The 26,673-nt window shown below is 49.3% G+C and overlaps 1 protein-coding gene across 3 annotated transcripts in view; it reads left to right on the plus strand.

Annotated features, from left to right (window-relative positions):
• lrpprc (leucine-rich pentatricopeptide repeat containing) overlaps window positions 1-26,673 on the plus strand; it is a 44,322-nt gene that overhangs the window by 13,028 nt on the left and 4,621 nt on the right. The window contains exons 15-34 of one of the 3 annotated variants that reach the window (XM_018725013.2): window positions 1,305-1,332; window positions 3,327-3,384; window positions 4,057-4,163; window positions 4,439-4,513; window positions 4,693-4,746; window positions 4,851-5,003; window positions 5,147-5,277; window positions 5,742-5,827; window positions 9,461-9,668; window positions 13,332-13,456; window positions 14,421-14,527; window positions 19,027-19,095; window positions 19,173-19,263; window positions 19,694-19,836; window positions 20,731-20,908; window positions 21,371-21,494; window positions 23,102-23,190; window positions 23,336-23,540; window positions 24,312-24,454; window positions 24,732-24,847. In XM_018725013.2, the coding sequence (XP_018580529.2) occupies window positions 1,305-1,332; window positions 3,327-3,384; window positions 4,057-4,163; window positions 4,439-4,513; window positions 4,693-4,746; window positions 4,851-5,003; window positions 5,147-5,277; window positions 5,742-5,827; window positions 9,461-9,668; window positions 13,332-13,456; window positions 14,421-14,527; window positions 19,027-19,095; window positions 19,173-19,263; window positions 19,694-19,836; window positions 20,731-20,908; window positions 21,371-21,494; window positions 23,102-23,190; window positions 23,336-23,540; window positions 24,312-24,454; window positions 24,732-24,847 (2,290 nt within the window). Of the gene's footprint in view, window positions 1-1,304; window positions 1,333-3,326; window positions 3,385-4,056; window positions 4,164-4,435; window positions 4,514-4,692; window positions 4,747-4,850; window positions 5,004-5,146; window positions 5,278-5,741; window positions 5,828-9,460; window positions 9,669-13,331; window positions 13,457-14,420; window positions 14,528-19,026; window positions 19,096-19,172; window positions 19,264-19,693; window positions 19,837-20,730; window positions 20,909-21,370; window positions 21,495-23,101; window positions 23,191-23,335; window positions 23,541-24,311; window positions 24,455-24,731; window positions 24,848-26,673 lie in introns of all 3 variants that reach the window. The other 2 variants (XM_018725012.2, XM_018725014.2) reach the window with 2 other exon arrangements.

Raw genomic sequence — 26,673 nt, forward strand, 5'->3', positions numbered from 1 at the left:
GGGGTTGTTCCCCCCCCAGAAACCTCTCATTCATATGCATCATATGCTTGTGGAGCATTAAGCAAGAATCAGATCTGGGGAAATGCAAATGGATCAAGTGTGCATATGGTTTATGGCCTGGCCTGGCCTGGGACTCCAGTTTGCCCCCAGTTGTTGATGTAAATACCCCTCCCACCCCCTCGACATCAGTTCCCACTCGCAAAGCCGAGCTCCTGGCACGGATGCAGGCATTGCGGAATATGCATATTATCGAGTCAGTTTTGTCTCCAGTACCCGGCCTGCACTGGGAATGGATTGTCAACCCTGCGTATTAAATGGAAAAAAAGGGCCAGACTTTGTGTCGAACTTTTTTTGGTCCATACAGACTTTCTTTTTGTCTGTTTTTAAAAAAAAAAAAAAAAAAAGTGTTGTGATGCATTGCAGCAAACTGCCTCCACTTGAGTAAAGTTACACTAAAGCAGTAGTGAGTAACATCAACCTGTGTGGATCCCTTAAGAGGAAGGTGGTGATGACAATGACGTGGATGTTTTAAAGTGCTATGATTTCAATTGCGCTCCCCGACAGCTTTGGCTCAAGTGTCTGTCCTGCTCCTCTCTTGGTGCATCTCTCACCACCACCAATGCAACGAGCTGTTTGCCTTAAACCTACGCAGAGGGCTGTTGACGTGGGCTGCTGCTGTCAGGGTGGTAATTGGGGTTGTCACTTGTGGTGGTGGTGGGGTGTCATTGTCATGTCACTTCGCTCGGTGACCCGTTGCTGTCACACACAAGGTCAGAGGATAATTTAATCATTAAATTGAACCCCCACCACCACCCACCTCCTTCCTCACTACTCTATAATAGCCTGACATGAGCAAAAATAAAAATACTCTAACGATGATTGGTAGATGGCTTTAAAACCTATTGGTGTGATAAATGTAACTACACATTCTGAATTCTTCTGTGCCTTTATATTGCTAGCATCTTTTTGTTTAAGAATGGCAAGTGAGGGGACTTGGTGAATCATTTTGCGTCTTTTTTTATAAAAAAAAAAAAAACCCGACTGTCTCGGTGAGGACAGGATTTCAACTTGGATATTGAGTTTGTCAATATCATTAACTCCTTGTGATGTTATTGAAGGGTTTAACATTAAATGTATTTACTCCTAGATTACAAATGGACATTTAAGTTCTGAGGCTTAGTTGTGTGTGGCAGCGTTTCGTAACTCCAGCATTCTGACGTTTGGGGTGTTATCTGCACAGCAGCCCAGTAAAACCACTGCTTTGTCCAGTCTGCTCATTTCTTATTCTCTGCTGCCCCCTGCAGGTCGGACGATGTGGAAAACATGGTCAAGGTGAGCGCAGCTGGTCGCCGTGCCTGCCTCTGCCCGAGTACTCTGGAGCTTCCTGGGAAATCGGTTGTCTGCTTGTGCCTCCTTGTCTCCATGGGTAGTCTTTCCCCTTTTCACGGAAAGCCACCTGTACTTCAGCTGTAACTTCATTTTAAAACGCGAAGATCTGGAGAACAACCAGTGGCGACTGTCTGGATGGGTTACTTCTGGTTCGTTCGCAACGCACGTTGCTGTAGGGTTCTCGGCCGTATGACCGGATCCTTCGTTAGACGTACTCGCAGGTCCTAATGCACGCTCGCGTCGAATGTGGTGAAACTGAAGCGCAGCTGCGGCGGGGGGTCGCATGTACGTGTGTATTGCTTTTGCGGGTTGAATGACAGTATGTGTGGGTGTGTACATGAGGTGATCTGGTGTGTGTGATTGAGAGAAGTGTGTTTGTTGCCTCTCTCTCTGCAGGAGGCAAGCTGGCAGAGGCACAGTTTGTGTGCGAATTGGTGTTGGGGGGGGGGGGGGGGGGGGGGGGGGGGAATATTGGAGGGGGTCTAGAGAAGCTGTCAGACATGTAGAGAGATAATGGCATTGATGTGATACTACACTGGTGGGTGGGGGGGGTGCGCAGAGCTGCTGAAACAGCAGCAATTCTGAGAAGCTTTGACGGGCGTGGGGGTTCGGAGAAGATCCGCTGTGGCGTGACCTAACATAGCCGGACACGTGGGACTTGTCCCTCATTGGCTGCAGTTACCCACGAACTTGTCACCAATGCCACCTGGTGGCACCTCTCCCTTCCTCTGTCTGACATAACATAAAAATCCCACTATTGTCATCTTTTTTGTTTTGTTTTATTCAATTTAGTTACCTAGCAAAGACTTCTGCTCAAATTGGAGTGGATAGGTTACGCATTTCACGACAAATTTGTCTCCTGTCCAAGTTCCCTACATTTACATTTATTTCTTTGACACTTTTCCAAAACAACTTCCAATGAACTCGTATGTGGTGTTATCAGCCCACACACCTTATTCGCTAAGGTAACTTATACTGCCAGATACACTACTTACACTGGGTCACTCATCCATATAGCAGTGGAACACACATACTATAGGTGAACCTGAACAGCATGTCTTTTGACTGTGGGAGGAAACACAGTCACGGGGAGCACATGCAAACTTCACACAGACTGAGTGGGGATCGAACCCACATCCTCTCACACCACCCAGGCCCTGTGAGACAACAGCGCTACTTGCTGTGCCACTGTGTCACCCTATATACATATAATTTTTCTTTCAAACAGGTTGAACAGTGCAGGAACTGGTGAGACTGTCTAGTTAATTTTTTTTGTGAGCTGGTGGTGTAGGAGATCTTCCCTTTTATCATAACCAGTTTCACCCCCTTTAAGTTAAGTCCTGCAGAACTGCTTTGAGCCGAGGTCTCCCCTGGTGGCCCACCACAGAGGACAGGCACCCCCAACTCCCTGTCAACTGGACTACTGGGGGATTGGTCTACCCACAGGGTGCCAGCCAATTTAGTATAGTAAATTAAGGCTTATGAATTATTGAATGCAGAGTCTCCTGCTGTTTCTTGCTCTTTTCTTTTATTTTATTTATATATTATGACATCATTCAGTTTTGCTGTCTGCGGATGTTTCGCTAATGCGTACGGGTTTGAAGTAACCGCACTGAGGGCCACTGGGAATGATCATTTCCCCGTGGCCTTCAAGAACAAGACCTAAGCTTGTGTGGCTAAAATCAGCTGTCCAGATGGAAATGTTCGAGGGACTTTCTTTTTCCTTTGTAATTAACAAATGAATTATGCATGTGGATCTTGCCCTCTTTCCTTTTCTAGATGGAGTAGCATCACTCGGGTTATTAGCTGTACACCTCTGGTACCCATATGACCTCTGAGAGTGTGTGTGGAGTGTGAGCCTTGTGTGGAATCTATGCTTCCTGCCCACGTGACACGTAATGCTCTGTTCTGTCCTCCTGTGGGGTTTGTTGTTGCAGATCACAGAGTTATTGCAATACGACGAACGCTTCATCAAAGAGACCCCCAGGCACACAGGTACACCTCTTTTGCTGCCTCCATCACTCTGTTATGGGCTACTCTTCCTGCTGGATGTTCTGACACAGGAGGAAAGCACTAGAATGGCCTGGCTGTGTGTGCACACTCACATGTTACACACTCAGATTTAGTGACTGAGGGAGCCTGTGCTACAGCACAGTCACTGCACAACAGCCTGCAGTCCCCCAGACCTGCTGTCATGCTATGTGCCTACAGGATAGGGGACAGGGGAGCCTGACACTTGCAGCCCATCCAAGCGCTGCAGTCTGACTCCATCTCTGATTCTTGAACGGGTGGCTGTGGCGGAGACTGGTCTCCGTGTCACATCCAGTTTCCTCCTCCTGCCGGGCTGACTCGAGCGGGGCTGTCAACCCATGCCCGAGCCAGGTTACTGAACGCTTCGCTCAGCGCGGAGTCAGCCATCTCCTGTCGGCATCACGCACGCAGCAACCGGCACAGACGATCCTCGGCTTGACAGACACATACACACGTGTGTCTGGTGGCACAAACGATACACACGACTTGTATATAGGAGGGGGAAATGCCCAGCGCTGCGGGAAAATACACCAACGGAAATGGACACTGGTGCTAATCTGACGCTGCTGTGTCGTATAAAGTAATGTATTTTACATGTCCTTTATATCCACTATGTCATCTTATGCTCCCTCTCAGATGCTGTGCCCTATTTCCTATATAACCTGATTGAGGGGATGAGCACAGAAGAGATCCAGGCCAAGGAGAAGCTCCTGAGGGAGTATTTCCATCAGCTGCGAAACGTGGTACATGTCACACATACGCACTCATGTAGATCATACAGTTGCTCTATCAGACTTGCGTGCGTGAATTACATCCCTCTCTCATTTGTTTCCGTTAAACATGTCCACATGTACAGTTGATAATCAATACATGAAGCCTCTCTTAGGGAAAAGTCCCTTTGACTTGTACTCATTTGTTTGATCCAGAGATGCTGCTACTGTTGCTGGCATACAGGGATTTAAATCTGCTTTCACGTGTCATATTGGTGGAGTTTATTATGTATTTTCTTTTGTAGAAGATTTCCATCCCTGTTACCATCTTCAGGGGAATCCGTAACCTTCTGCAGATGCATAACACTCCGGAGCTAGTCAAGGTAAGGATGTTTCATTGAAGGTGCTGCTGGGGAGATAGGTAGAGTCAACTCAGTTGTGCAGTGGAATATGGACAAATTAGGGACAAGACCTGCCGTTTGTTCATGAAAACGTGTTCTCTCAGTGTTTGAGCAGCGTTGCTGCATTTGTGTCACGTTCTACACCGTTTTGTCCCCTGCAGGATGTCATCCCCTTGGTGGATCGCAAGACTGTTGACCTGTCAAGCATCCCTCTTGTGAGTGTTATCAGCCATTGTGAACGAGCTTGGCAGACCTGGTTTATTCGGTGTGTGTGAGGAAAGCTGTGCAAGACTGAGAATTTGGGCTTTGTCTTTGTGAGAGCGCGAATGTTGGGATGGGTGATTTTGTGTGTATCCAGGACCCTGAGCAGAAAATTGAGGCCTTGGAAAGTAAGCTGGAGGATCTAAAGAGCAGGGACCAACCCATTGCTGCAGTTCTCAAGCAGCTCCTCGTAGCCCTGTGTTCCGAGGAGGTATGATTCCGTGTCCTCTTTTAGTTCTGACACTTTACCTGCTTCTGGATTCCATTTCTCTCCCTTTTCTGTCGGTCCAGTGAACCGCTGATCTGAACCGCTGATCTAAACCTCTGGTCTACTTGATCGACTCTCCCCAACAGAAACTGGACCAGGCCTTGGATGTCAAGGCACGGCACGAGTCTGAAATGGTGGTTGGCGGTTACGCCGTCCTCATCCAGCTTTGCTGTACTCATGACAAAGTGGAGGAGGCCTTGAACCTGAAGAGAGAACTGTGAGTAGGGACACACACGCACACAAATGCACCCTTACCACTGCCTTTGTGTATTAACCAGCACGGCAGGGTGTTAAAGTTTAATGGCGCCGCAGCGCTCCCGATGGAATACGTGGAGACATTAATGCAACGACTTGACTTTTCATGTTTCCGATTGGATTCCACCCACTTCCTAATGCTTGTTTGCGAGCTCGCCTTCATGTCCGGTCACAGTTTCAGGATCTGGCACGTGAACTCACGAGTGATGTAAGTCATTGTGCTGTACGCAGTAAAAATGGACTGAACGTTCAGACTTTTAGCCTTACAAGGAGGAAAGTTGTGTCCACAAGAGACTCTGACACTTACGGAAGTGATGTGGGAGTTAAACCTTAGCGTGTTTAATGGGGCCCTATTTTAATGAATCCCTCTTGACCAACTGAATACCTCGAAACGCTCATAATGCCCATCTTCTCCCTCCTTCCCAGGGACCGACGGGATTCTTCTGACGTTCTGACCGCCAGCAAGTACCTGCACCTGGTCAAAGCTTTGACCAAACACGGAAGGCTGGAGGGTGAGTGGGTGGGCCTGGCTAACTTCAGAGAACTTGACTTTTTGACATCTGTGGAAGGAGGTGTCTTGTCTTGTTTGGCGTATAATGCTGCAGAAATGTGCGCTTGCTTTCCGGTGTCTCCAAGTCGAGCTTAAAGTATTCAGCGTTGAGTGTTGTCATATTCTGTCATTATTCTAAAAGCAATTTCCGGGGTCTGCTAAAGGGTCAGGCTCTTGAGCACATGCTGCTCGGTGGTCCTGCAGAGTCTGTGCCATTTACATGGTCTCGATGCCTGAGTCATTACCGCTGTTGATATGGCATTCTCTTTGGTTAATTCGTAGCTTTTTTTTTTTTTTTTTTGGTCCTGGTTGAGGAAATAAAATCTCTTAATTTAATTCACACCGTGGTGGTAGATGTTTTAAATATATATTCTTCTCTGGCAGACTCGTGGGCTATAGAAGGATAAACTTACCCTATAGTTGCCCCTATTGTGTCAAACAATCTCAGAGTACCACTAGTTGTGGTCTGAATAGTCTTAAAATAAACATTTGTAATAATTTGTTCTCAATCTGTACACAGGAACATCTTTTTTTCCCCCTAAGCAATGTGAATCCCAGTGTCGAGTGGAATATTAAATAGACTTTTCAGGGAACCCGTATTAAGCGGAGATTATGTGAATTCCATGGTGGGTTTCTCGGAGCTTGTAAGATATAATTACAATAAAAAATCTCTGTCTTGGTTTCGTTGTGTGGAGTGACAGTAAAAACGTGCATTCTCTCACCTCGGAGCATGTTTCTGCACCCCTGCCTCCCGCTAACGGGTATGGACACGTCTTCCCTGACGTGGCGATCGCCCCTGGCCCTTCCGCAAATTACAGGACTCTCTCCACTTTAACAGAATTACCGAAATATGTCCTGATACTAATGGCGTATCATGTCCGCGAGAGTGCTCCTACGTCGCGCACCCGAATTTGCATGTGAATTCAGGCGGAGCTGCCAGTCCCTGGCGCGGGGGCCATTAGCCCGGCTGCCTCGGCGAGCTTGTCATATGCATTAGCATACCTCGCTGCCCCTGTGTCTGCGAGCGGCAGGAGAGGCGGGGGGACATCGGGTCCGGCTCGAGGATCAAGACTTGTGGCACGACAGCTCACCGGCTCCAAGCTAATGGCTTTGTTTTCTTCCAGCCCTCCCCAGATCTTGTTTTTTTTAAGTCATCTGCAAGTTGTACACGAAGCGTGCAAACATGACTCAAGTTCACAAGGGCGGCGTAATCTGGCTGGGTACTGAACAGAGTAACCGGCTTTTTTTTGGTGTGTGTTCGCTGCTCTACAATGTGACCACGTGCACAAAGATAACTTCTCATTTCTAGAAGTGGCACAAGTCCCAAATGTAACACCGATTGGTGACAGCGTCAGATATTCACTGAAATTTGGCAGTAAAGACCGTGATACGAGATGGATGGCGAAGGATGCCACTCTTAGATAAGCTTTCTTAGTCATTTGGCAAAGGTGTAATGTCTAGGGGTACTGGGAAGTTGCTGAAGGTGAGTACAACCCACTTCCTCGAACCCCAGCTCTAGCCCTTCCAAAGGAAGCTTTATCCCGCCGTCTCGCTGGCATTGCTGGGCCGATGGTTATCCGGAAGTGTGCCTCACTTTGTCTCTGTAGAGCTCAAGTGTCCATGCCCTCAGCTCTGGACAGGCTGATGGCAGCTGAAGGTCAGAAGAATGCGTGTTGCAAATAATAAATAAATAAATAAATAAATAAATAAGGGATGCTGATGAGATCCGTGACTTGGAACAATTATGACACCCCATTGAGAGAGCTGAACTGCGAGAAATGGTTAAAAAAAAAAAAAAAAAAAGACAAAACAAAAGCACGCTCTTCAAAAGCCCAGCGTGACCGAGATGATGCCCTTTCCCCCTAGCACCCCCTCCCCCCCAAACGCCCAGTCGTTCTGCTTTTGCCCCATTAAATCTCTGACAGTCACAGCCCTGTTCCTCATTTGCATAACAACAGAGCGAGAGGGAGCGATCAAGCAATGGGATATGAGCAGGTGGGTGGAGGTGCCTGGAGCAGATGGGGGGGATCGGGGCCGGGGGAGGGAGTGGGATGGGGCCGAGTGCCCGCACCTCTTCGGGCCGGCAGACCCTCCACGGGCATACTCGTAGCTCGCTGTTGGTGCGCGGTTTGCCGCCAAGGTGGATGAGCGTTTATCCTGCACTATGCCAAGAGTAAAAATGCTATCAAAATTCCTTGGGAAAAGAAAACCAGCGTTGAAAGGACATAGTCGAAAGGACTGTCTGCTTTATGAATGACGGCACCCTCACAGCAGAACGACGACTGTCAGCTCGTGTTTTACCCCAGCTATTTCTCCTGTGCTGTACTTCAGTTGTGACCTCATGTTGAGTTTGGACCCGGTTTACCCCACAGCCAGCAGTGTGCTAGATGCTTTGAGAAAGGTGCCCTAACCGATTCCCCTGTAGAGAGACTGGGGTGAGGAGGGCGCCATCTCTCCGGCCGGCCTGCCATAATTAGTATCGCCGGTTTCAAACAGACCCTATCAGTATCAGACCATTAGTGAGGCCCTAAACACAGTGTAAACACATCTTAATTATCTGGCCCGCTGACAGAGCAGCTGCTTGTCGGCAGTTGGCGGGTGGGGGTGGCGGGGCGGGGCGGGGTTGCACGGCAGCTGGAAGTCGGGCTGGAAGACCGGGCCTGATAAAAGCCCCCATTACGGTGCCCGTGCGTCCTGTGAGCTCGGGGCCGGGGGGACGGTGGGGCTCGACGGGCACTCGCCGCACACCTATAATTTGTAGCCGCCGTCGCAAAAGAAACGATAAAGCGCCGCTATTGTGGGGCCTGGTAATTGTAGTCTCGTTTAGAAATGCAAGTAGTAATTAACTGGAAATTGGCATTATACGGCCGAATTTGCATTCCTGCTGGGTGTAAAATGCTGTTTTAATAGCGGTTTGTTTTCCCCACATGAAATTATCTAAGGGCCCTTTTAACGCCTCCCCCTCTGTGCTCTGACTCTCTCGCTCCCTCTCGCTCTCATCTGATGCTCACCCATCGGGGGAGATCTGGGGCTTCTGCGCTGTGCCGAGGTGCTTTTGCTGGCGGGAGCTGTGGGCGTCTCTGCCTAGACAGGTGGCTTGGCTCGCCCTGCTGCCAGGCTCGCTTCCAGATCCCTCCTCCACCTCTGGGGCCTTCTGCCCGCTCCCCAGACCTCCCCTTGCCTACGCTCCTGCTGGCATTTGGACGGAGAGCAGCTTACTCGCCGCCTTCCTTGTCAGGAACCGGCCATTCTCTCCTCACAGGTCAAAGGTCCCATGGCACAGCACCTTGACTACATTTCACACACTTGCGTCCTGAGTCCTGTCGCTTAAAGTGCCTCGAGTAGGTGTCCTAGCATCCGATTGCGTTTTAGCAGCGTGGTGAAAACGAGCTTGCGAGTTACGGTTGCGTTCATTTCCAGTTGTGCAGCTGCTGAAGCCGGTCGGGTTAAGTACCTCAAGCGTTCGACGGTTCCGCCCACAGGATTGGAACCGGTAGACTTCTGCTTGCCAGAGCTCGCGGGGATACGCTCGGGGTCCTCCGTGGGTTTCCTTGTTTATCTGGTCCATCTGAATGTGTCCACCGTGTCTCTGCAGAGGCTGTGGACATGCTTAAGGAAATGAAGGGGAAGAACCTGACGCTGGAAGACACGGCCGTCACCGCGCTCTTCCACATCTTGAACAGGGTGGCTCTGCAGGGCGATGCTGCGGCCGTAAAGCGACTGCAGGACACCGTGTTCTCTCTGGGCCTGGTAAAGCCCAGTGCCCTGCTCGCCAGCCCCATTGCCACAGCCTACCTCCACAGGTGAGTCCCTCCCACCACGCACGGCTCTTCGCAGGGGTCGAGATGGGTCTCGGAGTCCTCTTTAGGCGTTTCGACCTCTCGGACACACAAACGGCCCCATTTGGGGAGCATCAGCCTCCGTTTACTTGCCGCCTGTCATGTTCTCGTTGATTCCGAGATGGCCACCATGGACAGCATGCTAAAACACAATATGCAAATCTCTCCAAAACGGCGCCTCTCAAAGCAGGACCCTTACCCCACCCCCTGCTCCCATTTCAGGTCTATTTGTGAGAACGGCTTTTAAGTAGATGGTCTCATTTGCATGTTAATTATGTGCAGGAACCACTAATTGCTGGATTCGCTGCGGCCATGTGGTAAGCTTGGAGGTACAGGAGTGCCTGGCCTTATTCCTGCTCCCCTGTCCCCTCAGCTCATTTCCCTCCTGCACACGCTGTGTGACAAAACCCCCGCTGCACACCTTCGCATGCTGGTGCCCCCCAAGGGCTGCCCAAACGGTTTTTGTTTATCCCATCGTGGCGTTTCCCCAACACCGGTGCAGTTCACTGTTTAATTGCTGGCTTTTCAGAGATAAGGTTTAGTAATTTTCCCCCAGGTTCACGAGCCTGGTAAATAACAGAGGAGCAGTCTCAACGACTCTGCTCTAAACAGAACGGCTTCCATCCCACCGGTCGACAACTATCGACTGCCGCTCGGATCCCAGGTTGAGTCGTCGTCTCGCCCCGAGCGCCGATAAGCCAACGCCAATTTGTCAAGAAAATGACGTCTGTGTCAAGGAGGGGGAAAAAAAATTACTCTGCGAAGTCAGTTTTAAGCGGTTGCATAAAGCCACTGGATTTCTGAGACGTTCATTGAAATGCAGAACAATGGGAGCTCCAGGGAAACGTGTCCGTTCCCGTTTCTCACAAGGACGCGAGCGCGGGTTTCTTGAGCTTTCGCGTATCGCGGCACAAGTCAAGAACTTTCCGGTCTCGCTTGGGTCCTCCAACAAGGTCAGAGATGACTCTTCCTCCCCAACTCTCCACCGAACCTTCACAACAGCTATAGACGGAACGCGGGAGAGGCGTGCTTTCTTCCCCTTCTGTTTTGTCTCAACATCTCTTTCCCTCTCTCTCCCTTTTTTTTTTTTTTTTTCGGTCTCCGTTATTCCCATCATTCTTGCCGTCTTGGCGAGGACAAAGAGAATGTCACTTGGTCGGTAGCGTCTCATCAGCATGTCAGGCGTAACGACATAATGAGCACTTCTTAGTCAGATTTGCGGAGACAGCCAGTCAGGAGCAGTGTTGTGAGGGGCAGGGGCAGAGATAACCGACTGACTGGATCCGTATCTGTGATTATACCTTTTATTATACTTCCCTTTTGCCGGCTTCGCTCAGTGTCTCCGTGACATTAGCGTCTGGAGCCGGCTTGGCAGGAGAACGCGACTGTCAGGCTGTCGGCGTGTCGGGTCGAGACGGATCATGTCGCCTCCTTTCAGAGTGTTGCTGCGCTTGTGTCCTCTCCCCAAAGGGGAACGTGTAAAGTGTTTTTATTAACACGCACATGGGGAGGAAGGTCATAAATGGAAGAGGGCCCACAAGTCGCCCTGGCTCCAGGCCTCTCGCTTCCCAGCGTCGGAACCCGTGAATTTTTGACGTGCCTGGGCTGCCGACTGAGATGGTGGGGAGGGCTTCGCCGTGCTTATTGTTTCTAGAGTTCTGTCAATGCCCCCCCCCCCCGCCATACTTTAAAATTATGCACACACACGAGCACACACACACAAAAAACTGTCTGGAAGGACACCAGTTAGGGTGCTGACGCTGGGAGGAGAATTTGGCCGGAACAAAAGCGATCTGGGAGCGGGATGAGGAAGTGGGCTTTCTTGTCTAATCCTTCAGATTCTCTGTGCAGATTTTTTTTTTTTTTTTTTTTTGTACTTAATTGGCTGGAAAGTACTTGACATGCAAAGTTAGTGACATTAACAGGGTGCGTGTTTGAGTAAATCGGAACGCAAGTGACAGCCAAATTGTACCCAGGAAAATTATGAAGCCTTCAACATGGTTAAATTTTCTTTTGGAGGGCGGGTGGCAGTTGTAATTGCAGTACTGGACTGATGGGAATTCTAAAGAAGGTTAGCGGGTGGGGAAGCGCTCGGGGGGTGTGGGGGGGGGGGGGTGTGGTCTCCACAGTTGATTCATCCACAGCGTCTGAATTTGTCTTTTGGGCTGTGCAAGTTGTCTGTCTCAGTTGCCTGCAGCAAAGCCAGAAACCATCTGAGGGTCTTGGACCAAGGAGGATCACAGGACCCACCTTGAGCGTCTGTCAGTGGGCTGCTGTAGCTCGGGTCACTTCTCCTCCTCGACCTCTGATCGGGCGATCCGAATCGGGCTCCGTCGTTTGCGTTACTAAGCAGCCGTAATAAGTCACCTAGCAAAGGGTCATTTCTCATTTCGTTATTTTTCGGCCTCTACGTCAAATTTCGTTTCTGTGAATCTCCCTTCCTCGCCCTCGCGCCAGCACTCTTGCCCCGCCCCCCATGTCTCGTTCAGTCTTGAGAGAGCTTTTCAATCAGGAAACTAGTGAGTGAATTGCCTCTTGACTCCAGCTTGATGAATAATGTTGTTGCTCTTCAATTCAATTAAAACCAATTGCAAGAGAGCGGAGTTTATGTTGTAACCACAATCGCGCTTCCTTGTTGTGCTTGGTTCACCCCCCCCCCCCCGCACCTCCCAAGGTCATGCTTTTAAGTGTCTGATTTCTTCCCCGGGCTATATAATCGCAGAATTGAAATCCCTGCAGAAATAATACCTGTTTGGCTCACTGGTTCATTTTCACATCTCGCCCGCCCCCGACTGTGACCTATCTGCTTTGACCTTTGTGTGATTGGCATTGTAATTACCCAATCACTGGATTGATGCTGGCCCAGTCACAATAAAGCAATTGGAGTGGTGTTTTTCTCCCCAGTTTCTCTCTTTATTTCTCCATCACCCATCTGTCAGCAGTGTTGTTAGCTCTTTGTTAGGAGGGTAAGTGAAAGGGGGGTGTAGCTGAGGTAGTGCAGCAAGGCTTCTAATTTTGTTGCCATATTCTACCAAATTGCACAGTTGGGGATTGGGTTGGGGGAGGCTTCGGGTTCGAAAACACACTGACACGCGGAGATCTGAGGTTGCGGACCCTGCTGAGTGAGAAGAGGAAATGTTCTCCATGTCAGTGTTTGCATCAAAAATGAACCTCCAGTCAATTTGGAGCTGAACTAAGATTTGGCAGGAAATGATTATGGCTTGAAAGTAACCCCCTACCCCTGTACAGAGATAGCTGAAGATGGAGGAACCTCATCAAAAATGTGCTTTCTACATCGAAGGATTTTCATCTGTCTGCCCATATGCACTCTTCAATCACCAGTAACCACTTTTCCAATGAAGGGAAATGGTTGTGGAAAACGTGTGTGTGTGTGTGTGTGTGTGTGTGTGTGTGTGTGTGTGTGTGTGTGTGTGTGTGTGTGTGTGTGTGTGTGTGTGAGATCTTTTCCCGCCCCCCCCCCCCCTTCTAACAGTGGTTACATATTTGCTTGAGTGCTCGACTATAGTACTTTTAAAGGCTGCACGTGGAAAAAGGCTTAATACATGCCAAGATCTTCTGTTGTAGCCATTGAGTAAGGCTGACATCAGCGACTGTCTCGATCTGCAGTGGAGACCTGACAGGTGGGCTGGATGCTGTGCTGTCCTTCTACAAGCAGTACAAATTCCTGCCTCGCTTCCATGACCTGCTGTGTCACCTGGTGGAAAAGGAGGAGACAGACCTGCTTCAGAAAGGTGAGATGCATGTGCCACTCAGCTGTGCTCCTTGGTCACATTTCCCAACACGATCACTTCTCTAGGTCCTCACTCGGAGTAGACAAGTTTTTTTTTTTTTTTTTTTTTTTTTTTTTTGTGCTCTTCAGCAGTGAGGAAGCAAAGGGTCTTCATCCACAGTAGCTACCTACAAGTGCATTGTTGAAACCCTCCGCTACCTCCCTTGGAGAGTGCGCAGGGTCACAATGAAGGACACGGGCAATCACGATTTTTAATGGCCCGTGCTTTTAATTGAGACTGCGAAAGGGTTAAGTCCTTTGTGTGGTGCTGGCAAGTACCCATGGAGTGTCGATGGGGATGAGGAAAGGGGCAAATTCCTGCCCCCTGACCCTCTCACCATATTGACAAGTACTGGCAGCCCTGGGAGGGGTCAAGCCCCCTCTTAGACGGCTGCAAGGACCACTCGCCACCCCACCCTTAAAACGGTGCTCGGTGGGTGATGTGTACATATCTCTCCAGGCGGTGACATTTAGATTGGGTCTTCAGTAACGGTTCCCATCTCGAGAACCGCTTTCCTGTCTATGTCCTGTTGAGGCAATCCTCAGTTAAAAATGTATCCCGTCTCCCTGCTTGGACACACCTGAAGCGCTGCTAAGTTAAAATTGTAGATGAAAAGGGACCTGACTTGGAACCTTGGCTATTTGTACACTGAACACTGGGAGAGGTTGGGAAAGGTGGGGTGTGAATGAAGGTGACTGCCTTTCTGGTTCAACCGGGTACCTTAATGTTGCCACAAAATCCTCCTGGAGGAGCTGTAGTTCTGTTCAGACTCTTCGGACGTTTTGGGAATCTCTTCCGCTACAGCCTGTCTGTTACCATGTAGTATAAAAGGAGGCTTGGAATAAGCAAACCTTCCCTCGTTGTGAGTGCGTATGACTGAGATTTATTTGGCCCTTACACCCCCGCCTCCTTTCTGTCTCTCCAGCGATGGACTTCGTGAGCCAGGAGCGGGGCGAAATGACCATGCTCTATGATCTGCTCTTCGCCTTCCTGCAGACCGGCAGATACAAGGAGGCCCACAAAATCATTGAGGTGGGACTGCGTCTATTGTGTTGGAAGCACACAGCTATTTAAAACCTCTAATTAGATTGCAGTAATAATTTCCACTTTTAAATTAGATTTCGGCTAAATCTGAACTAATGCAATTCTTGCCACACAATGGGCAATAAGGAGGGGACTATGGAGTGGGTTTCAAAGGTGTGTGTTTCTTGGTGTTACTCGGGGCCTTTGACCAGCCTTTCGCGATTCACGTGTATTACTGGTAGACGGGGCCTCGGCTTCCGTCCGTTCCAGATGGTTTTCTGGCAGCCTGAATTTAAGCTTCCGGTGAGATTGTGTGTATTTGCGTTTAAGAACTTGAGGTTTTTCGCTTTGTTTCTGAGCGTGAAAGAGATGATTGTTCCTGAATAGCAAGGGATATAAGGCTGCTGTGAGAACATAAAGTAGAGGTTTTGGAGGGTAAAGAAAAAAGAGAACATGAGCAGAATTGTGTGTAGCTCATGAGAACGGAACCGCTAGTTGGCTGCTAAATCGCCGGCATGGCCTTCGTAAGCAGTGAAGCAGACTGCTGTAGGTGGTCCATCCATCCTTCTCTACGTCATCAACAACCACTTGTCCAACGCAGGGCTGCAGTGGTCTAGAGAGCCTATCGCAGAAGCATAGAACGTGAGTCAGGGTGCGTCTTGGACAGGATGGCAGCAGGGCAATCGCAGACGCTCATTTAGTCACACGTACACACTCTAAGGGCACATTGTTACCGGTTCACTTGCCTTGACACTGCGGGAAGAAACTTCCCTAGAGGAATCCTACACTAATGCAGGAGAACATGGAAAGTCCACACAGACTAAGCCAGATTCGAGCCCATTTTTGAACACCCAGCCAAGGAGCTGCGAGGAACCAATACTGGCCACTGCGCTACCGTGGCAACCCATATGATGGATCAAGTTCCTTGTATATATCAGTGTCATTCACTGTAGAGGCATTGAGTTTCATATATTAAGTTAAAGGAGTAGCTGAGAAAAGTCAGATTGACAGTTGGACTTTATTACACTACAAATTTGTTATATTTTAATAGTAATTTGTGACCTAGGCGTTGCAAGTGTCAGCGAGTGTTCTGCCGAATGGTCTCACTCATATACACCTGTTGTATGGTGTTTGTTTCTGATAGTTATAGAAGGTTTGCATTCCTTGGACATCAGTTCTGGACACACTGCTGCTGACAAAAAGTCCCAAAAAAAAAAGAAAAACGATAGACACACTGGACCTTCAGGATTACATCTTCAGATTGCGTTCTTACACTCATTATTAAAATATGATTGTTGTTGTTCTTGTTATCATTGTTACTACAAGCACCAGTAAGCTTAAATTTATTTAAAAGAAAGAATGACAAGCCTAGCTGAGAAGGGTAAGATGCCCTTGCCTGCATGTGTGCGAGTGCTGATCGGGTGGAGGGGAATGCCATTTCATATGTAACAGGCGATTTGTCCCCTTTAATATGTGCTGGATAAGAATAATTCTGTCTCCTCGGCCCCGAGATCCTCGTTTACAAGATAAGCTATCGCGTCCGCCTCGGGACGAGGCTAAAACAGACCGAATCTCTCTTTCGTTTGTTCAACAGGGATTTGGGACACAGCGCTGAAGCCTTCTTAAACATCTACATGCTATTATTGCGTATTAATATCCCTCTTGTTTGCTGGGGTCATCCTGCCACTGTGTCTTGGATGGATGGATGGATGGATGGATGGATGGATTCCTGCCCCCCCTACACACTATCATAGATAGATTTTAGAGCTTGCTGCGGCACTGTGGCAAACCTGCACACGCACAATACAAACCGTAAGCGTGTTGGCGGCGAAAACGGCATCTCGCGTTCGCGTGGTCCTTGTGACAAGCCTAGAAACTGCAGCAAAATAGGTTTAATAATTATATATGGGAGAGAAACTTTTTCAGATATTTAATAGCCCCCTTATTCGGTGTCAGGAGTGTTTTTAACAGCACACGCGATGTTTGACACGCAGGTCATAAACGACTCTTGTATCTCTGCCCTACGTTTTGCTCTCTATCGCACCGCTTCCTCGTTGAGTCGGGGGCATAATTAAAACAAGTGATACCTATGAGGTTATAGGGGTTAAAAAAAAATCTATTAAAGGAAACTTTCCTCCTCGCATACATCATTTACTGCAGAAGAGAGGGGAATGCAAATGAGTCTGTTGTATATAATTGCAAGGTTATTAATTGTGGGTAATTAAGTGAAACATAATAGATGTTGATGTAAATGTTTTGTCAGAGCAGAGGGTTTCTGGTGGAAATTCTCAGTAGGATCGCAGCCGTGCGCGCGTGTTGTGTTGATCCTTTTGTGCGTGCATGTTTGTGGCTGCGCGTGCCGTCTGTCTCGATGCGTTTCTGCACGCGCGTCGGGCGCCATCCGGGCCGCGCTCCGTTATGTTGTTTTGGGTCGGCGCGTACGTGCGCGTGCGTGTGAGACGCGAGGCTGTTTTGGCGCCCGTACCGAGGCGTCTCGTCCTCTCCGGGGCGGGGTGGTGCTGTAAGCCCTGAACCAACAGGCAGGAGATTGTCTTAATCGTCTGACCTAGATGTCCTTTTGAGGATTGGGATCTACTGTAAGTGAAAATGAGCACGAGGAGGAGGTGCGAGGGTGGGGCAGCGCTTGGCTTTGTCCCCCCGCCCCCGTCCCGTTGCGGCGTAATCAGGGCCTCATCGCCACGGATTTGCGCCTGGGAAGATTTGTCCTCTGGCTTAGATGAGTGGCTGGAGGGGAAGGCAGAAGATTTGGGAACTGGTAAAGGGGTGAGGAGGGGAGAGAAAAAAAAAAAAAAAAACAAATTACCACTTGCACTTGGTCTTTTGTGAAAGCAGATTAGACAAGATCGAGAGCAGGACAAATTTTAATTTGTACTTTAGAGGGTTGTATAAGATGATAATGGGACGGCTGTCTTTTTATAGTGCTGGTATGATATTCTTAAGGGAATTGCGGCTCAATCTGGGAGATCGGCGTCATAAGACCCTCTGACAATTGACAGATGAATGCAGCAATAGTTCAGGACTAGTTTTAATAGTTTTAGACCGCCACGCTCTTCCACATCTGCCCGCCTGGTGGTCTCACGCACGAAAGGTAAAGCACGGAGGTTCTCGGTTTTGGTTCCGTTGTGGTGGAACGACCCCCACCCCCCCCTTCACTCAGAACTGCTGAATCTTTGTCCACGTTTAAGAAGGGTCTTAACTCGCCTCTTCCAGACTCGCTTCACCCATGATCTCTTACGTTCATGTAAGGTATAAATGTTCATGATCATAGTTGGATCAACCCTTTACTCAGCTTCTCCTGCAATGTAAATGTTTGTATGTATCTCAAAAAATACTAGGAAAGTGATCAGGAATCGTCAATATTCTGATAGTTTCCTTCACCATATGAACCAATGTTCATCACACGAGTAGCTGCATAAAACTAACTGCGCTTAAGAATCACGTCTGCATCCAAGTCTCTCGTTCGCCTAATGTAACGCACGCATTGTATTTTATGAGAGACGCACGTCGCTTTGGAGAAAAGCGTCTGCTAAATGAACAAATGTAAATGTAGGAACTGGCTTGTATTGATTGACAGACACACACGTGCATCTGTGCATGTGTGTACATTTCATGAAAGTACTCCCTCTCCCATTACTGAGTTTCAGGATATGAATTTCGTGTACCTGTGTCACCTTTTTTTTTTTTTTTTACGTCTCATAACTTTAGATCACAAAATACATGAAATTACCACAGCCAGGTTCTGTAATAAGATTCCAAATTTTGTCCAAGTTGTTATCAAATGCAATCTTCCATTTGCATAGAAGTGAGCAGGTTAACTGCTGCGTTTCGGTGTAGATTTGGGTGTCCCGTGAACTGAAAGTACAGTTCTTGTCTACGCCTTGTCAACAAAAAGGTTTGCGTCCAAAAAAAATCACTGCATTTGTCAAGTTGGCATACCCACCTGTATCGGAGCAGTAGGAGTATTGTGTAAATGGTAAACTGACTGGTGTGTAGGGGGCCAGTAGTGGTGTCACCTGTCAGTGAGTCAACTACAGGGATATATAATACATATAATTTTTTTAAACAACCTGTATTGTTATTAATGGGGGGCATGGTGGCGCAGCGGGTTGGACCGAGTCCTGCCCTCCAGTGGGTCTGGGGTTCGAGTCCCGCTTGGGGTGCCTTGTGATGGACTGACGTCCCGTCCTGGGTGCGTCCCCCCCCCCTCCAGCCTTATGCCCCGAGTTGCCGGGTTAGGCTCCGGCTCCCCGCGACCCCGTAGGGGACCAGCGGTTCAGACGATTTCGTGTGTGTGTGTGTGTGTGTGTGTGTGTGTGTGTGTGTGTGTGTGTGTGTGCGGTTATTAAAGAGCTGCAATTTCATCTTGTGTGATCTGTTAGGACAGGACAGAAGAAAATAACTCAATTTAGCCACATCAAGTTTTTTTTCAGTACAGTAACTGTATGAAGCTCTCCCCTATGCTCATGTTTTGTGTTCCACCTCCACAGACTCCTGGCCTTAGGGCAAAGTCTGGTCGACTGCAGTGGTTTGCAGAGAAGTGCATTGCCAATGAACAGGTAGGTCATGTGACAGCGTATACACGCACACACCCACACAAAGATCGCTCTTTCTCAACATGCTTTGCCATCTCTAGATGGAGCCACTGGAGACCCTGGTGGAGATGACGCAGAAGTTGTTTGAATGTGACAGGGATGAGATGTACCACTACGTGCTCCGGCTGTGCGGTAGGAAGAACTTCTACTCGGCTTCTCTCAAACCTTCGAGGCCTTTATGACATCCTGTCTGGATCTGACCTTCCACTCTGCATCAGAAAATGAGCATCTAATTTTTTTTTTTAAGAAAACTTGAGACTCGCAGGGGGTTAGTGTGAGAAATCTAAATTAGATTTGTGATTTATCTCAACAGTTTGTCTTTTATATATTTGTTAAACCCCCCAAAACATCTGCTGTGAATCCTCAAAGAGTTTAATTTGAAATGTTTGTTAGCTGATCAGATTTGGCCTCTTGATTCTTGATTGCTCTCTCCCTGTGTGATGTCTGCACTTTTGCTCCTTATGAGCATTCAGCCCTTAGTCTTCAAGCGCTCTCTCTCTGCGCGCAGTCATGCCGTGTGCTGCTCGGTCAAACTCTTAACGCGTTTCCTCTGCGTCCTCAGACGAGACTAACGACTGGCGTAAGGCAGAAGCTGCCTGGACCAAGATGCAGGAGGAGAATGTGATCCCACGGGAGAGGACCCTGCGACTCCTGGCCAAGATCCTGAAAACCAACGGCCAGAAGGTGCCGTTTGAGGTGCCCGAGGTAAAAACATGGGAGAACGCTGGGTTAAAATGTCCCAGGGAGCAGGAGTCATTTTCTCTCAGGGTGGAGGTGTGGATGTGGGTTCCTCTATGCATTGTGATGGACCTGCCTCTCCAGCTTCTTCTTGTCTGTGTCCTCAAATCCCTGTTTCTGTCAAGTGAAGAATATTAGATTTTGATACGACCACCAGGAAAGCCAGAGGTTTGCGAAGATGTAAATGCAGCGCTAAAGCCCAGATAATTGAGAACTGTCAAATGCCACCATGTGGTTATGGTCTTTTCATCTCGGAGCGGAAATATAGTTCTTTTATGGATGAGACGGACAAATGTACGCGAGCAGTGGCTGCACACCCATCTTCCTGAACTTACAGCGAGGGCAGTTTTCTAGGGCATTTTCTTAGCTGTTTTTTTTTTTTTTTCCCCCAACTGTTTTTGTTTTGTATGTAAATCCTGCCATGAGGAGAGTGGATGTGAAGGGTATTACCCTGGGGCTACGACCCCGGTGACAGCGTCACCCCGGGTCCTCGGATGGTTGAACCGCGCCCTCTCTCCACCCTCAAGCAAACACTTGTGTTACAAGGAGGTCAAACACTCCAGACACCCAGTCAGCACAGCTTAACACTCTTAGCTAACGTTCCTCACCCCGATGGGGGTCGGTGGCTGAGTACTGTGTCCCTGCACCAGAACCCACACACGCTGCTACAGCGCAGCAGCAGGCGATCTGCCGCACGTAGTTCTTGCACGTGCAAGTTCGAGCAACGGCGTGACGCCTGTCTGCAGGTGTGGTATGAGCAAGTCTGGTAGATGACACCTGCGTGCGGGAGTCCGTATAGGCACGTCACATTCATGCATGTGGAAAATTGAGGCTCACTCTGTGTGTTTCATCGGCGTCTAGACATGGTACACAAATGTCAACAGTACGAATCGGCAAGGTGAAGAGCAAAGGGTCCAGCCCTCGGAGACGAAAGGTCAAAGGTCAAGCCCGCAGAGCACCACTTCTAGCAAGGCTGGGGTTAACAGCTACCAGTCTCGCATCTTGAGCCTTTCCAAGAGCAGGGACGGCAGTACCGAAGGTACGTTGCACAGGTGCATTATGGGATTGCTTTGACACTCTGAGCCTTTGCTCGTAGGCCAAGAAAGCACTTTCTGAATCCAGTTTGGCTTATTCTCTGATGTTGACATCTGATGCTGTGTCACCTGGTCCTGTCTGATGCCACGTCTGGTGGCATCTGTGATCCGTTTGCCTGCTCCTGGCACTAGATTCACAGGTTCTACTCGACGTGCGTTTCCCGCCTGCTGTCATCTGGGCACAAACAGCATTTCGTTGGCTGGCGGGGAAAGTGCCGCTAACAAGGCCATTATTACATTGATTTGGCCAGCAGTTATTTCAAAACATTTTTAGAATCGGAGTGTGTCATTTGTTAAAGGGTCTTGCATCTGGTTAAATACTACATTTGACTTTGGTTGTGGCGGTTTAAATGTTCCTCTTGTAATGTGAAGTTACCTTTAAGCTGTTCGTCCTCTTTCACCCGCAGCCTACACACTTTTGAAGGAAGCGGAGCAAAGTGGCGAAGTCTTCAAGGGCAACGTCTACCTAGCTGTGATCCGGGCTCTGCTGGCAAACGGCAGATTGGAAGAAGCCTTTGAGGTCCGAGACACGTGAGTGCCACCGCGCCAATCTCGATGCCTCTTCACCCGTGTGTCCCAGTGCACCTGTTCCCAGCTCACAAGTCTAAGTCCTGTTTCGTACGCCTCGGCCTTCACCTCTTCCGACCTGTTGATAATGGACCCGAAAAGGTCCTCGCTGATTCGAGATGGGATTGTTTGTTTCTAAGCGGAGAGTAGTCTCCTCGAATGACCTCTTGAGTATCAGAACTCATTACAAGATCAGAGCTGCACAAACACACATCTGAGTCCACTGCTATTTGTATCTTAGCCACCGGTTTAGAAGCTGTTGGCAGCAGAAGGCTGTACAGCTTTACCAATCTGTGAGCGACCCGTGTAAGTCTTTTTTCCGAGAAGCATGGGGCGCTTTGAAAAAATTACAATCTTCAGCTGATTAGTAATGTATAGTTTTTTTAGCTGCTCTCCATTAGTAATGCCTGAGAATGGTCGTCTTTGTCCGTAAACCATGGCAAAAAAAAAATGGTGGGTTTAGACCTAGTGTGTCTTATACAGTGGTGATTATCTGTCTACATGGAACACGCTATAGCCTCTAATGCCTGTCCATCCCAACAAGGTCTTTCTGGTTCACTAATTTTTTTTTTTTTTTTTTTTTTTTTCCAAACCTGACAGTGGGAAAGCAGCTAAATTACACACTTTTAATCCCTAACATATTTGTTGGTGATTGAGGTTCTTTGAGGGAGTTTTCGAGCGGGTAAGAGGTTAAAAAGGAAATGGTGGGTAGACCTCGAGTTAATCCCATTGGAAGATGAACAAGTTGCGAGCGCCGTCTCGTACCCGAGTCACTGACTTATGGGGGTTTTCTGTGCAGATGGGGCACGGGCTGCGTCAGACTGAGCAGTGCGGCTCTTTCGGAGAGATTAAGGGGATTGAGAAGAACTTTGGGGGGGGGGGTGTCACTCAGGAATTTCTCTGTTCCCCTAAAACCCTCCAGAGCGCGTGCCTCAAGAGGCCATCTTGGCACCATCGCGTGGCAGGATTTTCTTGGGATTGAGGAGAGTAATTCCAACCCGTCCTCCCCCCCCCCTTTTCTGCAGCAATCCACTGAGCAGCGGCGGGGCGGTTGCTGCGGCGATAAGAAGTGACCGCCGATGCTCAATTCAGCAGCCAGATTAATCTGCCAGGAAGCTGTATTTAAAAAGACTGAGTAGGAAAAAAAAAAGACTTTGATTGAGATTTAGTGCCTTATAAATGGGAGGGGGGGGAAATCTGGTGGGGTCTCCCCCCCCATCCCATCGCTTTTTTGAAGGACAGAGCAGTGGAAAAGGGGATTGTAGATCGTAGGATTACTCTAATATGTGTTCTCACTCAGTCTCCAAACTGTGTCAGTACAAGCAGCTGGAACAGCTTTAAAAGTGTGTATTTTTCTTTAGATTGCCTTTGCCATCATCTCTAATCACTTAGGACGAATGAAGAACTGGTGGGCTATCTCCGGTCACCTGCTTCTGCCGCCGGACCTCTCTTGCTCTCTTGACGCTCGTCCTCTCTGTCTTCCTCTTACATGTTACACTGCTGCAGTCCCCCAGGTGGGATGGAGAGTAGGGTCCTCCTTTTAATGTTCCTCTCTCCTCCTCCTTCCTCAGAGCTGAGAAGAGCATAAAGGACTTCGGCCTCTGTAACGTCTCCAATGGCCTCCTGGTGATAACGCAGGTGAAGCATGGAAAGCTGAAAGGTCCGTGGCTCCTTTGTCTTCCTTCTGTTCCGCTGCCGAAACCGGTTTGGTGGACCGGAGGCCTCGTGCTCGTCTAAGAGGGGTCCTTCCGCGCCATTTTGAGCTGAGTCTGACCGTAAGGTCATCGTTCCGCTGTTCCTCGTAGATGCTCGGGCCACCCTCGCAGCGATGCTGCAGGCCCAGCAGGTGCCCTCCCAGCTGTCCATCACACGCTTGGTGCAGAGCCTTGCTGCTGCCGGCGATGTGGAGGCTATACGGGAAGTGGAGGACTTGACCAAAGAAACAAGCTCCTTGATCGGCCTATCGAGGATGCTGTTCATCAACAACGTTGTCCTGGCGCACATCAAGAAGTAAGTGTTCCAGAATATTCCATGGCAAAATAAGTACTTCCTCTGAATGAATCTGAGCATTTATTTATTATTTATTTATTTATTTATTTTTACAGAGTGATTTAGTCTCTTTCCGCTTAACGTAGGCTACGCAAGCCTGTCCTACAGAGTTTCCTTTTGCAGTGCTCCATGCTGCGGCTGCTTAGCCAAGAGCGGCTGCTTCCTCCTCCTCCTCCCAGTGACAGGAATGCTAATGGCAGCTCGGAACGTGCTCGGCTCCCCCATGGCTGCAGGGCTCCAGCCAGGAGCACAATCCGCAGGGACAGGAGCTCCGCAGCCTGGAGGACAGATGTGACGTGGCCCGGCACGTCCGTCGGCACAAGCGAACACGCGCGTCCCGCTACTTCCCAGCGCTCCCCTTCTTTCGTCCTGTGTGATTATTTGAATATTAAAGGGGATAATTTGTTGCGATCGTTGTGACTGTACAGTCTGAATAATTCACGGGTGCCCGGCGCTCCGATGCGGCGCCGCTGTTCCGGGCCGCACCGCCCAGCCTCTTAGCCAGTCAGCTCGGCTCAGCCGCTGCCCCTCGCCTTGTGTCACAGCTGCTTAGGCGGGCGTACGGGTGCGAGTGCCCGCTGCCAGGCCGAATGAGTGCTGGCGGGGCCCCTTCCCTTCTAGCCATCCACCCAGCCCATAAAACTTTCATGCCTGCCGCTTCCCTTGTGTGCTCAAGTGTCGCCTTTCTCTCCATCCCCAACGCCATACCCTCCCCCGCTCTGCCTCTCTCAGCGGTGACATCCAGACCGCTGTGGAGAAGCTGGAGTCCCTCTACACCCCAGGACTGGAAGGCCAAGGAGACTCTCAGCCCACCAGCATCAGCTATGTCTTTCGCAAGGTCCTGGAGGACAAGAATGACGAGGCGCTGGATAAACGTAAGTTCGGGGCGTCCTTTTAGTGGCTTATTGTCTGCGCCGCAGGAGACTGTCGGTCATTTATAGAGGGCCCTAAAAAGGCCACTTCTCACCTGGAAGTCCTCTTGTAAACCCTCATTAGTCTATAATGGTCCCTATAATAAACTGTCAGCAGTCAGTAGTCCTCCAAGACTGGGGTCTACCATCCTTGGAGTCAAAAAGTGGGATCCATGAGTAAGGAAGGGCTACTTGGCTACTTAGCTACGCCGAACGGCTAAAACGCATGTGGTTCCCACAGTGAGTGCCATGGCAGAGAGGATGGCTAACCACTTTGCCTCCTACCGGCCCGTCACCAGCCTCTTCCTAACCTACCTGGAACTGGGCCACATTGAGGAGGCCAAGTCCCAACTACAGGTAAGAGACAGCAAGGGTTCTTCTCCATAAAGTAGCTCAACTAAATGAACACACCTTCCAGCCCTGATAAACATAACCATGAAATTCAGGTTTGATTTCATAACGCTCTTGCAAGGTGCAGGTTCAGCTTTCGCACACACACTGTATACACGCAATATTGTTAGCAGCAGTGCTGCTGTTAAAGGATTAGTGCCTCAATAGCTCATGGATCCAGTCACTCCCTACACCACAGTATGTGCACTGCGCTCCTCCCCCTCTCGCTTTTTGGGTGTCCCGTGCATAACCGTTGCAGAATTGAAAGTCCGTAGCGTCTCCGTTTTGGCTCCGATGTGGCGGAATAAGCTCCCCCTGTCCCTCAGAACTGCTGAATCAATTTCAGCATTTAAGAAGGGTCTTTAAATGCAATGTTTTTGGACCTACTTCCCTCCTGATGCCCTAACGCCACCTTAAATTCACGACCCCGTCACGATCCGCTTCTTACTGCGGTCCTGTGCACCGGCAAAATGTTGGCATCGCACTTTAACGTGCCGAGTTTGTCATCCGTTTAGTTCGGTGTGGATCGCAGGACCCAGCGTATTTTACACTTCATAAGTTTGGCAGCTTTACACGAACCGTTAGTTCAGGTTGCACAGTCTCCAGTTTATATCTCTGAGAATAGCGATTTCCCACTGGCCGAAGATTCAACTTCGGGAAGTTAGTCTTGAGGTATTTTTATGCGACTGAACTTTTTATTTTCCGAAGAACCGAAATGACTCGGAGAAGCTTCTAACGAGGCGAATGACAAGTTTATCGAGACGGTTTGATTAAGGCATTGAGAGCTGACTCGGAACGGAACCGACAAGCCGGGTCCCTTGAGGCGGGAGCGCGGCGCCGGGGGCTGTTAGCGGGTCGGCGGGAGCTTTTAAGCGAACACGGCGGAGCCGTCCGGGCGTAGCGCCGAAGTAGCTGGCGCGTCACCGGGGAGCGCGCGTACAGGGAGCTTGCATCAGCACAGACGGGGGCTCTGTGAAGGGCTCGGGCTCGGGCCCCGGCGCTCCGCTTTAACGCTAATTGGGCCGAAGGTACAAAAGGCATTCTGGCGCCGGGAACGTGTCTTCCCTGTGATCTAACAGCCCTCGAGACGTACGCTTCTTGAGAGTGGGAAGAAAAATGAATGCGCTCCCTTAACAAGGCTGAAAAGGGACCGACTTTGTTCACAGACAGGTTGCAGAGTGACCTTGTTTCCTTCAACTTCAGGTCAGGTATCGCTAACATTTCTGAACAAGCAGATGCTTAACATTGCAGTACGTTTCATTTTAATAATTTGCACGGATAAGCATTTAATTATTTACATTTTATTTAGCAGACGCTTTTATCCAAAGCGACTTCCAATGAACTCTATGTAGTGTTATGAGCCCACACACCTTATTCACCATGGTGACTTACACTGCTAGTTACAATACTTACACTGGGCCACTCATCCATACATCAGTGGAACACGCACTATGGGTGAACCTGAACAGCATGTCTTTGGAGTGTGGGAGGAAACCAGAGCACCCAGAGGAAACCCACACAGACGGGGAGAACATGCAAACTCCACACAGACTGAGCGGGGATCGAACCCACGTGCTTTCGCACCGCCCAGGTGCCGTGAGACAGCAGTGCTACTTGCTGTGCCACCCTATTTGTGATGCAAAACTGATTAGCGTCATGTGCTTGGCTTGTTCGCGCGTGGCTCTAACGGCGTCGCATCGTGACTGTCCAGCTCTGGTTCCACAGTCCGTGTTTTACCTGCGTGGACTGTCGCCGATTTCTTTCCGGTGCCGGAACACCCCGCGGCCCCCGCC

Source organism: Scleropages formosus, chromosome 8 (genome assembly GCF_900964775.1).
Source record: "Scleropages formosus chromosome 8, fSclFor1.1, whole genome shotgun sequence".
NCBI classification, from domain to species: domain Eukaryota; kingdom Metazoa; phylum Chordata; class Actinopteri; order Osteoglossiformes; family Osteoglossidae; genus Scleropages; species Scleropages formosus.